The sequence below is a fragment of the Piliocolobus tephrosceles genome, chromosome 6, assembly GCF_002776525.5.
Source record: "Piliocolobus tephrosceles isolate RC106 chromosome 6, ASM277652v3, whole genome shotgun sequence".
Taxonomy (NCBI): domain Eukaryota; kingdom Metazoa; phylum Chordata; class Mammalia; order Primates; family Cercopithecidae; genus Piliocolobus; species Piliocolobus tephrosceles.
In genome coordinates this window covers 17,846,674-17,859,322 of record NC_045439.1, presented here as the reverse complement: position 1 = coordinate 17,859,322, position 12,649 = coordinate 17,846,674, and the positions used below count along the sequence as shown (strand labels likewise).

At 36.9% G+C, this 12,649-nt stretch overlaps 1 protein-coding gene across 2 annotated transcripts in view; it reads right to left on the bottom strand.

Annotated features, from left to right (window-relative positions):
* EML5 (EMAP like 5) overlaps positions 1–12,649 on the bottom strand; it is a 198,622-nt gene that overhangs the window by 20,377 nt on the left and 165,596 nt on the right. For both annotated transcript variants that reach the window (XM_023205396.1, XM_026455498.1), the window contains exons 28-31: positions 9,965–10,043; positions 8,425–8,554; positions 4,048–4,146; positions 1,446–1,466 (exon numbers count right to left, since the gene is read on the bottom strand). In XM_023205396.1, coding sequence (XP_023061164.1) covers positions 1,446–1,466; positions 4,048–4,146; positions 8,425–8,554; positions 9,965–10,043 — 329 coding nt within the window. The remainder of the gene's footprint in view (positions 1–1,445; positions 1,467–4,047; positions 4,147–8,424; positions 8,555–9,964; positions 10,044–12,649) is intronic.

The following is a 12,649-nucleotide window of genomic DNA, read 5'->3' as shown; positions in this document are numbered from 1 at the left end:
TTTTTAGTAGAGACGGGGTTTCACCGTGTTAGCCAGGATGGTCTCGATCTCCTGACCTCGTGATCCGCCCGTCTCGGCCTCCCAAAGTGTTAGGATTACAGGCTTGAGCCACCGCGCCCGGCCTCATTTATTGTTTTTATCACATTTATTGCCATCTCAACTCAAATCATCAAGGTTTTTTAATTTTTCTTTTTTTGTTTGTTTTTTGTAGAGACAGCATCTTGCTGTCTCGGCAACAGCCCAGGCTGGACTTGAACTGCTGGCCTCAAGTGGTCATCCTCTCTCAGCCTCCCAAAGTGCTGGGATTACAGGTGTAAGTCACCATACTCAGCCTGTCATCTCATTTGATTGCAATACAATCCATGATTCACTGTGCCTTAAAAGTGTGATATTCAAAAACTATTTTTGTTTTTACCCTTGTTTTGACATGATGGAGATTTACTGGTTAAAAACCAAAATAAAATAACAAGAGATAACAGATAGTGCTCAAAATCTGTGAATTATAATTGTGTTACTGGAACCTGCAGGGTACCAAAAAGCAGTGCAAACAGATGAGTGTCATCTATAGCCTCTGTAGCTACTACATACCTCTGCCATTGTAGCACAAAAGCTGCCACAGAACATATGTAACTTGATAAGCATGGTCATGTCAAATAAAACTTTTATTTAAAGTGCTTAAAACAGTGCTGAGCACATAAAATAGGTTAAAATATATTAGCTCTTTTTAACCATTATTACTATTTTTTTAATTTCTTAAAAATTTTTTGTAGAGACAGGGTCTCACTATGTTGCCCAGGCTGGTCTTGAATTCCTGTGCTCAAGGGATCCTCAGACCTTGGCCTCCCAAAGTGCTGGGATTACAGGTGTGAGCTACCATGCTTGTCCAAAAAAACCATTACTATTACCACAGGCTGAGTTCAGAATCATGACATTAAAATAATATATTCTTAATGAAAAAAATAATCTGCAAGTTCTTTATAGAGTAACAAGATACTTGATGATATGGTTTGGATTTATGTCCTTGCCCAAATCACACGTTGAATAGTAACACCCAGTGTTGGAGGAGGGGACTGGTGGGAGGTGATTGGATCATGGGGGTGGATTTCCCCCTTGCTGTTCTGTGATTGTCAGTTCTCATGAGATCTGCTCGTTTAAATGTGTAGTACTTCCCCTTTCTCTTCCTCCTGCTTCAGCCATGTAGGACCTACCTGCTTCCCCTTTGCCTTCCACCCTGATGTAAATTTCCTGAGGCCTCCCCAGCCATGTTTCCTGTACAGCCTGTGGAGCTGTGAGCCAATTAAACATATTTTCTTTGTAAATTACCCAGTTTCAGGTAGTTCTTTATAGCAATGCAAGAATGGACTAATATACTTGAACTTAAGTTTAATATGCACTATCATCACCAAACAATATAAATATAGCAGAAAATGTTTAGTTTTCCTTACCTGACATGTCTGCTGAATCACCTATAATGGAAAATAATTATCTATAAATAACATAAATCTGTAAAATCTGTAAAAACCCAAATATCATATTAATTATAAACTATTAGATACAAAATTGGTTTTATTACATTCGATTGAGTAAACTGTGAGAGAAGGCACTCATTTCAATTATACAAACTTATTAACATTCTATGTATGATCTTTCAATCTTCCTTTGGATAAAAATTTTTTGTTTTCTTTGCATTTAATGAGTTACATAAACTTTTAGTTATAACAACTTTTAAAATGATACTGATATGATTTAAGATGATATTACCCTCATTTTGGTTTATAAAAATGTACTGCTAATAATAGACTCTCTGGAGTTTTAATTACAGCAAAGGTTACTATATAACTCAAGAAAGGAAAAAAGTTCTTTCTTTCAACTAAAGATTTTCCATATGCATCTTTTAATGCATCTTTAAATGCATCTCTGTCTCCAGGGAAGGATTAGATCTAAACCCTCTGAGCTGAGAGATATGATGGCAAAGGTTACTGTATAACTCAAGAAAGCAAAAAGGTTCTTTCTCTCAACTAAAGGTTTTCCATATGAGTACAAGTTTGCCAAGAAAGAAAATGTGAAAGCCCATGCTCATTATATTTGTGGCAGAAATACCTAACAACCAAACTTTTCAAAGTAGCAGACTTCAGAGCAAGAAAGAAAGTAAAAATATAGGAATCCACTGAAGACGGGTGACTGTTTTTTGCTTTAGTAAAGCTTTATATCCACATGAAATAATGATTTAAAAAACATATTGATAACATAGGTCCATAGTGCCTTGACCTGGAACATGAGGAAAAACAATAAAGTACTTAACTCTGCTGAGCAGACCACACAGGAAATACCATTTTTAGTTAATATGTTCTATTAACAACCAAATGGTGAAAGGGTTTGGAACTCTGCCACTTAAGCCTGGCTGAAAGACTGGGAGTGTTTGGTTTGGAGAGACCAGGTTAACAGGGTGTGGGACAGAAGTACAAATGAAGACTTAAATGTCATCAGCCTAAATATTTTACAGCTATCCATCAAGATGAAATTTGTCAAATAAAATATATTCTAGCCTCTTTCCTTGATGAGTACACTCCTATAATGATCTGGATGGCAGATACCAATTTAGAACTACTTGGAGTTTGAGCAGCATGAGACAACCTGACCCATTCTCTTCCATCCCACACCACAAACAGCCATGGAAGCTCATGTGTGGTGCTATGAACTGGATGTCTGTCTTCCCCCAGAATTCATATACTGAAACCCTAATCCCCAGTGTGATGGTATTAGGAGGTGGGAAGGTTATGAGGATGGAGCCCTCACAGTGAGATTAGTGTTCTTATAAGAAGAGACAGCCATCTGCAAACCACAGAGAAGGCCCTCACTACAACCTGACCATGCTGGCACCCTGATTTTGGACTTCCAACCTCCAGAGCTGTGAAAAATAATATTTCTGTTGTTTAAGCTACAAACTCTGTGATATCTGTCATGGTAGCTCAAATTTCTTAAGATATGTGGTTATCCCAGCTACTACATTAAAACTCCATCCACCCCTACACAATGAACAGCTTGGCCACCCCTCAAGAGTACGCACATTGGTTGTACAGTCTGTCACTGGGAGGACAGACGCAAAGAAAAGGCTCATGCAGGGCCATTACTAGGTTCAGGACCATCTGGTAGAGAATTCTGGGATTTCATATACCCAAAGCATGGTCCAGTGGAGAAGTAGGCTCCCCCATGGAAAGCAATCCCCTTGCTCTCATGTACACCTTGTTCCATGGAATGTAGTTGCAGGGTGCCCAAAGGAGACATTCTAAAAGAGAAGAACTAGGCTGGGCACAGTGGCTCATGCCTGTAATGCCAGCACTTTGGGAAGCCAAGGCAGGTGGATAACAAGGTCAAGAGATCAAGATCATCCTGGCCAACATGGTGAAACCCCATCTCTACTAAAAATACAAAAATTAGCCAGGCATGGTGGCAGGCACCTGTAGTCCCAGCTACTCAGGAGGCTGAGGCAGGAGAATGCATGAACCCAGGAGGCGGAGGCTGCAGTGAGCCGAGATCCCGCCACTGTACTCCAGCCTGGGCAAAAGAATGAGACTCTGTCACAAACAAACAAACAAATAAAAGAGAAGAACTAGATAAGACTCAGGGAAAATATGCTAGCTGTCTCCAAAACTGGAAGATAATGTCATATGAATGTGATTGGATGTTCTAGATACCCCAAGAATGAGGGCTAAACTCCTCTTTTCTGCTTTATATACTATCGAATTAAATCTTTTTGCTGACCAGAAATTCCTGCTAAAGGACTAAATCCAACTATTTCAACTACCATACAATAGTTTACTTTAAATTCTGGAAATGTCAAGACCAACTCAGATAACCAGAGTGAGTGAGAGAAAGGTACCTGGAAGCTAATAATCAGTATAATTGGGTAGTGCTTTATGTTTACATAGATTTTGAACAATCAATAAATAATCAATCAATCAATAAAATTATATTTTGATTTTTCCTTGAATTTACTTGAACAAAGCAAATGCTTTAAATTGTTTCTTTTAAAATATAGAAACATACCTACTTGGCCAGTTGCCACTATGTTGATAAATTTGGGGTGCTGGTTTACTGTGAGGCACAGAATATCATCATTATGTTCCTGATAAAAACTCTGAGAACCTACAAAAAAGAATTTGAGAATTAAGTTTGAAAATTTTAAGATATAACAGTCAAAAGCCCTTACCCAGAACAATGAACTATTTTAGTATTTGCTTTATTCTTTAACTTATTTGCTTAACTTATTTGCTTATTCAAAACATATTTTGAGCACTTACTATATATACAGCATCATAAGGATAGAAAAATGATTCAGAAAATCATTTAATGGGATACAGCCGTAAAAGGGATAAACAACACACTACAAGGCTGAAGATTCCAAGTACCACAAGAGAGTTGGGATCAAAATGCTATGGGAATTCAGAGCAGAAAAGATTAATCTCATCATGGGAATATGGTAATCCTGGACTGACCCAGACAGATTTTACAAATGTAAAAGTCAGCGGGGAAGGGCCTTGTAGGCAGAGGAACACTTTAGGCAGAGGCCTAAAAGCAAGAAAGCGTTATGTATCCATATAACAGGCTCATTTGGCTGAAGTGCAGGGTCATGAAGAAGAAAGATGAGTAACATGGTTGGAAAGGCAGTTTGGGACTAGAGTTAGGGAGGATTTTGAGTGTCAGCCCATGAACCTTCTGTTTTGGTTTCTTAAAGAAAAGGATTTGCCAGAGTCACACAGAAACCAGTAGTAATTTTCCATTGAATAATTTGGGCCATATTGAGTCATATTTTATATTTGTTCTGAAGTCAGTGGGGGAGGAACCGAAATCGTTTTTTCTTTTTTTTTCTTTTTTGAGACAGTCTCACTCTGTTGCCCAGGGTGGAGTGCAATGGTGTGATCTTGGCTCTCCGCAACCTCCACTTTCCCGGTTCAAGCAATTCTCATGCCTCAGCCTCCCACGTAGCTGGGATTATAGGTGTGTGCCATCATGCCCAGCTATATATATTTTTATATTTTTAGTAGATATGGGGTTTTGCTGTGTTGGCCAGGCTGGTATCAAACTCCTGGCCTCAAGTGATCCGCCTATGTCAGCCTCCCAAAATGCTGGGATTACGGGCATGAACCACCGTGCCGAGCAGAAACTGAAGTTTTTTGATCAAATGAGTATAATGTGATTCACCTGGTAGTAGTGACAGTAAAGAGACCTTGTAAGACTATGACAGTAGTCCATGCAGAAGGGAATAAAGATAGATATGTGCAAATAAAATGAAGAGGTAGAAAATGAGTTCAGAGCAGTAGCTTGGATCCAGAGGATAGAGAACCATAAATAATACTAGGCCCACAAAAAAGCAAAACAAAAATCAAAGTGGGGCACTTCAACAATCCACTGATAGTGTTAGACAGATCATCAAGGTAGAAAACTAACAAATTCTGGACTTGAATTAAATACTTGACCAACTGGACATAAAAGACAGAACACTCTGCCCATCAACCATAGAGTATACATTCTTCTCATCTGCACATAAAACATACTCCAAGATTGACCACATGTTCAGCCATAAAGCAAGTCTCAATACATTTAAGAAAACTGAAATAATATCTGCCATACTCTCTTAACCACAGTGGAAAATAGAAATCAACACCAAGAAGATCTCCCAAAACCACAATTACATAAAAATTAAACAACTTGTCCTGAATGACTTTTGGATAAACAATGAAATTAAGGTAAATTTTTTTTAAAAATCTTCAACGTAAATTAAAACAGAGACACAACATGCCAAAATCTTTGGTATGCAGCAAAAGCATGTTAAGTGTTAAGAGGAAAGCTTACAGTGCTAAATGTCTATCTCAAAACGTTAGAAAGATCTCAAATTAACAATCTAACATCACACCTGGAGGAAACAGAAATATAAGAACAAAGCAACCCCAAAGCTAGCAGAAGAAAATAAATAACGAAATCAGAGCAGAAATGAACAATACTGAGACCCAAACATCCATACAAAGAATCGACAAAATAAAAAAATCGGTTTTTTGAAAATATAAACAAGATCAACAGACCACTAGTTAGATTAACAAAACAAAGAAGATCCCAATAAACACAATCAAAAATGACAAAGATCACATTACAATCAATCTCACAAAAATACAAAAGGCCCTCAGAGACGATTATGAACACCTATAAATACACAATCTAGAAGATCTAGAGGCTATGATATTAGTTGTGGGCTTCTAAAAAAAAAAAAAGAAGAAGAAGAAAAATCTAGAGGAGATAAATTCCTAGAAATACACAACCTCCCAAGATTGAATCAGGAAGAAATTGAAAACCTACACAGACCAATAATGAGTTCCAAAACTGAATCAGTAATAAAAAACCTGTCAACCTATCAAAAAGCCCTGGACCAGGCCGGGTGCGGTGGCTCATGCCTGTAATCCCAGCACTTTGGGAAGCTGAGGCAGGTGGATCACGAGGTCAGGAGATCGAGACCATCCTGGCTAACACGGTGAAACCCCATCTCTACTAAAAACTAAAAATACAAAAAATTAGCTGGGTGTAGTGGCGGGCGCCTGTAGTCCCAGCCACTCGGGAGGCTGAGGCAGGAGAATGGCGTCAACCTGGGAGGCGGAGCTTGCAGTGAGCCAAGAATGTGCCACTGCTACTCCAGCCTGGGTGACACAGCAAGACTCCATCCCAAAAAAAAAAGCCTTGGACCAGATGGATTCAGAGCTGAATTCTCCCAGGCGTACAAAGAAAAGCTGGTGCCAATCCTACTGAAACTATTCCAAAAAATAGAGTAGGCATTCCTCTCTAACTCATTCTGTGAAGCCAGTACCACCCTCATACCAAAACCTGCCAAAGACACAATGAAAAAAGAAAACTACAGGCCAATATGCTTGTAGAAAACTACAGACCATCATCCCTATGATGAACATAGATGCAAAAAGTCTCAACAAAATACTAGCAAACAAAATCCAGCAGGACATCAAAAAATTAATTCACCATGATCAAGCAGGCTTCATCATTCCTAGCATGCAAGGTTGGTTCAACATATGCAAATTAATGAATGTGATTTACCATATAAACAGAATTAAAAACAAAAACCATATGATTATCTCAACAGATATGGAAAATGCTTTCCATAAAATCCAGCATCCCTTTCATGTTAAAAACCTTCAACAAACTAGGAATTGAAGGAACACACCTCAAAATAATGAATCATTTATGGCAAATCCACTTCCTAGACTATGAACAATGTATCCTCAAACTGGTGAGAAACCAAATATAGTAAAAACTAAAGCAGGTGGCCTAGTCTCCATCTGCCCTCTCTCTAGACACCCCACCACGAGAAAGGTGATTAATTACAAATCAGAAAAGTAAAAATAAAAATTTAAGTATAAACATGAGCGTTTACATATACAGTCCTTTCTTGTTTGTCTTATCTTACTCTTCCTCATTCTCTCTGAAGGACAGATACGTGATACCTCGATTAAGAAGGATTTTTCTCTCTAACCAGTATGTTTTAAATGGCCCAAATTATTAAATAGAAAATTGCCACTGATTTCTGTGTGATCCTGGTGAATCCTTTTCTTTATGAAACCAAAATAGAAAGATCATATTAACGGTTAATACCAACAAGGGGCGGTGGATTATAATTTACATCATCAATCTACTCTTTACCCATTTGGAATGAAGCTATCAGAGGAAAACAAGAATGAACTAGATAACCTTTTTTTTACTTCTAACTTTCAGACTTTTATGAAGTTTGCCATTAAATTGTAATAAAACAATTCAAAATTAAATACTTAATGTCACTATGATGCTAAGAGAATGTTATTTGCTCTTGAATAATCCAATTGAATAATCCAATCAGTTAAATGAACATCAAGAAATAATTTTCTTACCTTCTTGGGTCAAACAAGGCATCATCATAGAGCCACAGATAAACAGCTTTCTTAAGTCTTTCTTCCTTGGCTTTCCAAGGCCTCAGTAAGAACACTCCCAGCCCCAGCAATCACTCACCCAACATGCTACATTCAATCACTATCAGAAACAACCATCCAAACCATTTATTCTCATCATGAGGTTATGGGGAAACAGAATTAAAGTTACCAATGGTTTCAGTATAAAACATGGTTTTAACATACAGTAAACCTTTACTTCTAATAGACTTATGAGCACTCTGCATTATGAATTCCTTTTCTGCTGTATTATACTCTATTAAAACCGAAATTTGTTTACTTGAAATATTACTAGAAAGTTCTGAAATATGAAATATTTTTATTCTGGAGGGTTTCTCCTACATTTAAATTACTATTTATAGCTTTAACAAAGATTTTAAGCAGCTAGATCAAAATTTCTAAGTTAAAAAAAGTGATAGAGGGATGGAGAATCAGGGTTTCCTACCTGTAGCAACATTGTGCAGAATTCCAATGGATGCAGTGTGATAAATTATATCATCACCATCATTTAAATAGTGAACATTATTCCTACAGTCTCTGCCTCGATAACCAAAAACGAGCTCCAACACAAGGTCCTATAATGATAATAATAAGACCATTATATTCTTCCTCATGTCTAAATGTTCACCATTGTTTTGTTGTATACATAATACTAGTGTCTGCAGTCAAAATGGAGTATGCATTTTTGATATTTTACAAATTTCATATACAAAATTAAGCTAGTCATACTTCTTTATATAACCTGTTTTGGGCAGCTTAAACATACATTCTATACTTTTCTATATAAAGTTATGAAAAAGGAAAATGGAATCATAAGGTAGTCTGATACCAAGAACTTTAGTTCTTAAGATTTCACATGTTAAACACTGAGGTACAGTTGGCCTTACATATTCAAGAATTCAACCAATTCCAGATAGAAAATATTGGGGAAAAAAACAATAAAAAATAACATTTAAAACACAATATAGTATAGCAAATATTTATACAGCATTTACATTGTATTATAAGTAATCTACAGATGGTTTAAAGTATGCAGGAGGATGTGCATAGGTTATATGCAAATTACTATGCCTTTTTATATAAGGCACTTGAGCACCTGTGGATTTTGGCATCCCCAAGGGGAATCTATCCCCCATGGACGTAGAGGGACTGTATTTTTTGTGTCCAAAAGAAGACAATTTTATGTTCATTGTTAATCAAAATATCTGACCTACATACACGAGTTAGGATAAATTATGTACAAGTCACATACTTTGAAGAATCCAAACAGTACCTTCATTGTCGGTGGACAAAAACTAAGTATACTGTCTCGGACAATTCATGCTAAAGGTCTGGCAGATAATTCTGCAACTGAAAATGTACATTTCATTGACTTTGTAGGACTGGGTTGGGGAGGGAGCTACAGCAATACAGCAATCACCATCACACAGCTTTACACTTGTTTATGTTTGATTTAGCAGAGTTTGGTTGTTTGCTGCTGATACTGGGATTATGAAATGCCTGGAGAGCCTTCCTTCTTCCTCAATTATTATGGAAGGCTACTTTGGTTGGGAGCAGAGACAGAAGGAGAACTAGCCTTCATGAACCCTGTACAGTGAATATATCGCACAGGGTCAAAATTCCCATTTGGTGTAAGTATTTCACTCTTTAATTTACAAATTCAAGCCACTAAGTTTTAGGTACTGCCAAGGTGTCTGTGCTTCTGTAAGCAAAAGATCATTCACATATACTGAGGTTTAGGGGTTCTCTGAGATTCAGTTCAATTACGGTATTATTCACAGCAAAGCAAAAGGAAGACTAATTTAAAAAATTAAGATAACCAGAGAATATCAATCCAAAACTCAGACTTACATAAGAATTAAGTCAAACAAAAAAGAGCACTTAATACACTTACTTTCACGAAAACTAATGATAAGACTTGGATGTTTTAATAAAAAGGAACTCTGGATACACTTCAGTAACACTGGAGAGTGAATTTTCCTTACCTCTATAGGCCTCTTTTTCTTGCCTACATTGTTTGTCTGGAGTTTCTCTGGCTGTGGTGGGGCTCTGCTCACCGGAGGCCTGCAACAGAGAAGTGGGAAGGTGGAAAGGCATGTAGCACTCAGTGCCTTCACTGAGCCTCTCACACCGTCCCTCCCAGAGAGGTGTCTTGTCACACCTTCCCAAAGATGACCCATTCTGTCTGTGGTCCTCTAGACTGCCCTCTTCATCTTGAGAGCTTCTAAAGCAGGAAGGTAGAAAGAAAATATTACAACTTTTATTCATTTTATATATATTTTTTGAGATGGAGTCTCACTCTGTCACCCACGCTGGAGTATAGTGGTGCAATCTTGGCTCACTGCAACCTCTACTTCCTGGATTCAAGCGATTCTCCTGCCGCAGCCTCCCGAGTAGCTGGGATTACAAGTGTATGCCACCACATCCAGCTAATTTTTGTATTTTTTTTTAGTAGAGATGGGGTTTCACCATGTTGGCCAGGCTGGTCTCAAACTCCTGACCTCAGGTGACTGGCCCACCTCGGCCTCCCAAAGTTCTGGGATTACAGGATAAGGAGTGAGCCACCACACCCAGCCTCTTCTCTTCTTTCTTTCTCTCTCTCTCTCTCTTTTTTTTTTTTTTAAGACCAAGTTTCACTTTGTCACTCAGGCTGGAGTGCAGTGGCACGATCTCACCTCACTGCAAACTCTGCCTCCCAGGTTCAAGCAATTTTTGTGCCTCAGCCTCCCCAGTAACTGAAACAACAGGCGTGCACCACCACAACCCAGCTAATTTTTGTATTTTTAGTAGAGATGGGGTTTCACCATGTTGGCCATGCTGGTCTTGAATTCCTGGCCTCAAGTGATCCGCCTGCCTTGGCCTCCCAAAGTGCTGGGATTACAGGTGTGAGCCACTGTGCACAGCCTTACGTTTAATTTCTTTCATGTACGTATCATAATGTAAATAACATAATAGCACAAAAGTAGATTGTTTATAAACAATGGGAAAATGTTAATTTAACATACTCAAATATTTCTTGATGGGTGCATTAACAACAAAGCCTGGATTACTGTTCTAAAGTATCTAACAGAGTATCTTCACATGGCAGGTATTCAATACATCCTTCTTGAAAGTGAATTTTCATAATATTTTTATGAACGTTCCACACTGTTAGCAACATAAATCACATGTGAGTTCAAATTTGTACTCATCTGTGTCTCCATGCCCTTCACCTTGTCTACTTGCTGAAGTCCCTAGTACTGGTTAATGGCCTTGCCATCAGATGGTTACTCAAGGAAGACATTTTATAGTCACAAAGCACTGTAAACCATACAACACACTATAAAAGGAAATTACTATTATTATTGCTTCCAACTCTTTCTCTTCCGTTATTCCCACTATTTACTAAAATTTATCAACTTTGCCTACACAGTAGCTCTCAAATCTAGCCCTGCTTCTCTGTTCAGGATCTATTTATAATGTGCCCTGTCCCAATAGGTGTATTGAGCTCACAGTCTAAATTATTTAAATATAGAAGCTCTTCTCTAGAACCTTTAATTTTTTAAAAATGCAATTTAGTTTATTATTTTTTATCTCAACCATTATTCACATATTGAATAACCGGAACACTGAATTTAAAGCAATCATGCACCAATCCCTTTCCAAATTTTAAGTTAATATTCAATTTGTAACACCTAAATCAGGAAATGATACAAATTAACTTTCCCATGTAAAAGACTCCAACATTTATGAACAAGTCTCATAAAATTAAAGACATAAAATATACTTGCATTTTCAAAACGGTTGTCAAGTTATACATCAATAAAAGTAAATGTGTTATATCTTAAACATCCAATAAGAAATGAACGGGATGTTAATAGCAATATGAGGCAGCATATAAAATATATAAGCATGACTGGTGTTATAAAAAGTAAACATCCTTTTCAAGAATAAACAATTTTTTCAAGTTATAGAAATTTTGGTTTCAAACCTTCTTCATACACATTTTTGGATGTCCACAAGTAAAAATAAAACTGAATTTACCATATTTAACATTTAAAAATATTTCTGATAGGACCATTTCAAAGAATGATGGAAGCCTTGCTTTTTTCCCCAAGTCAGTTTTGTTGGTGAACATTATTCGATGTTACTGTCTGACAGCTTTAAATGTAACCCAAACAATAAACAGGTAATTTTTATCTATATCCTATGTAACAATTAACCATATTTTAATTTTTATAAAGATCAGTTAAGCATATTTTAATTTTTATAAAGATCACTTATATAAAGTATATCATTGCTTAAAATAAAGTTATATAACTTATAAAATTATACAAGTTGAATGGATAAGTTTTAGTAGTACAGTTACTTATACAGAGTAAGTCTAATAATTAAGATGCTATTCATTTCATTGGTACCAATTCCAAAGCAAAAAAATGTGCAAAATTGTGGAGAGGTAAAGAACACCAAGTAACATAGTATCCCATTAATGCTAATATGGGAGATGACAAAAATACAAAGTTAGGCTTTGTAAACACAGCAAAGAGAGGATTACCTGGAACCTCTTTTCAGCAGCAGATAAAGAGGGAAAAAGATTACAACATAAATTTGAATTGAAAACACTAGTGAAATACCTCCTGTAATAAAATATTTTAACACGTTTAATTGCAGACAACTATATCGCATAATAT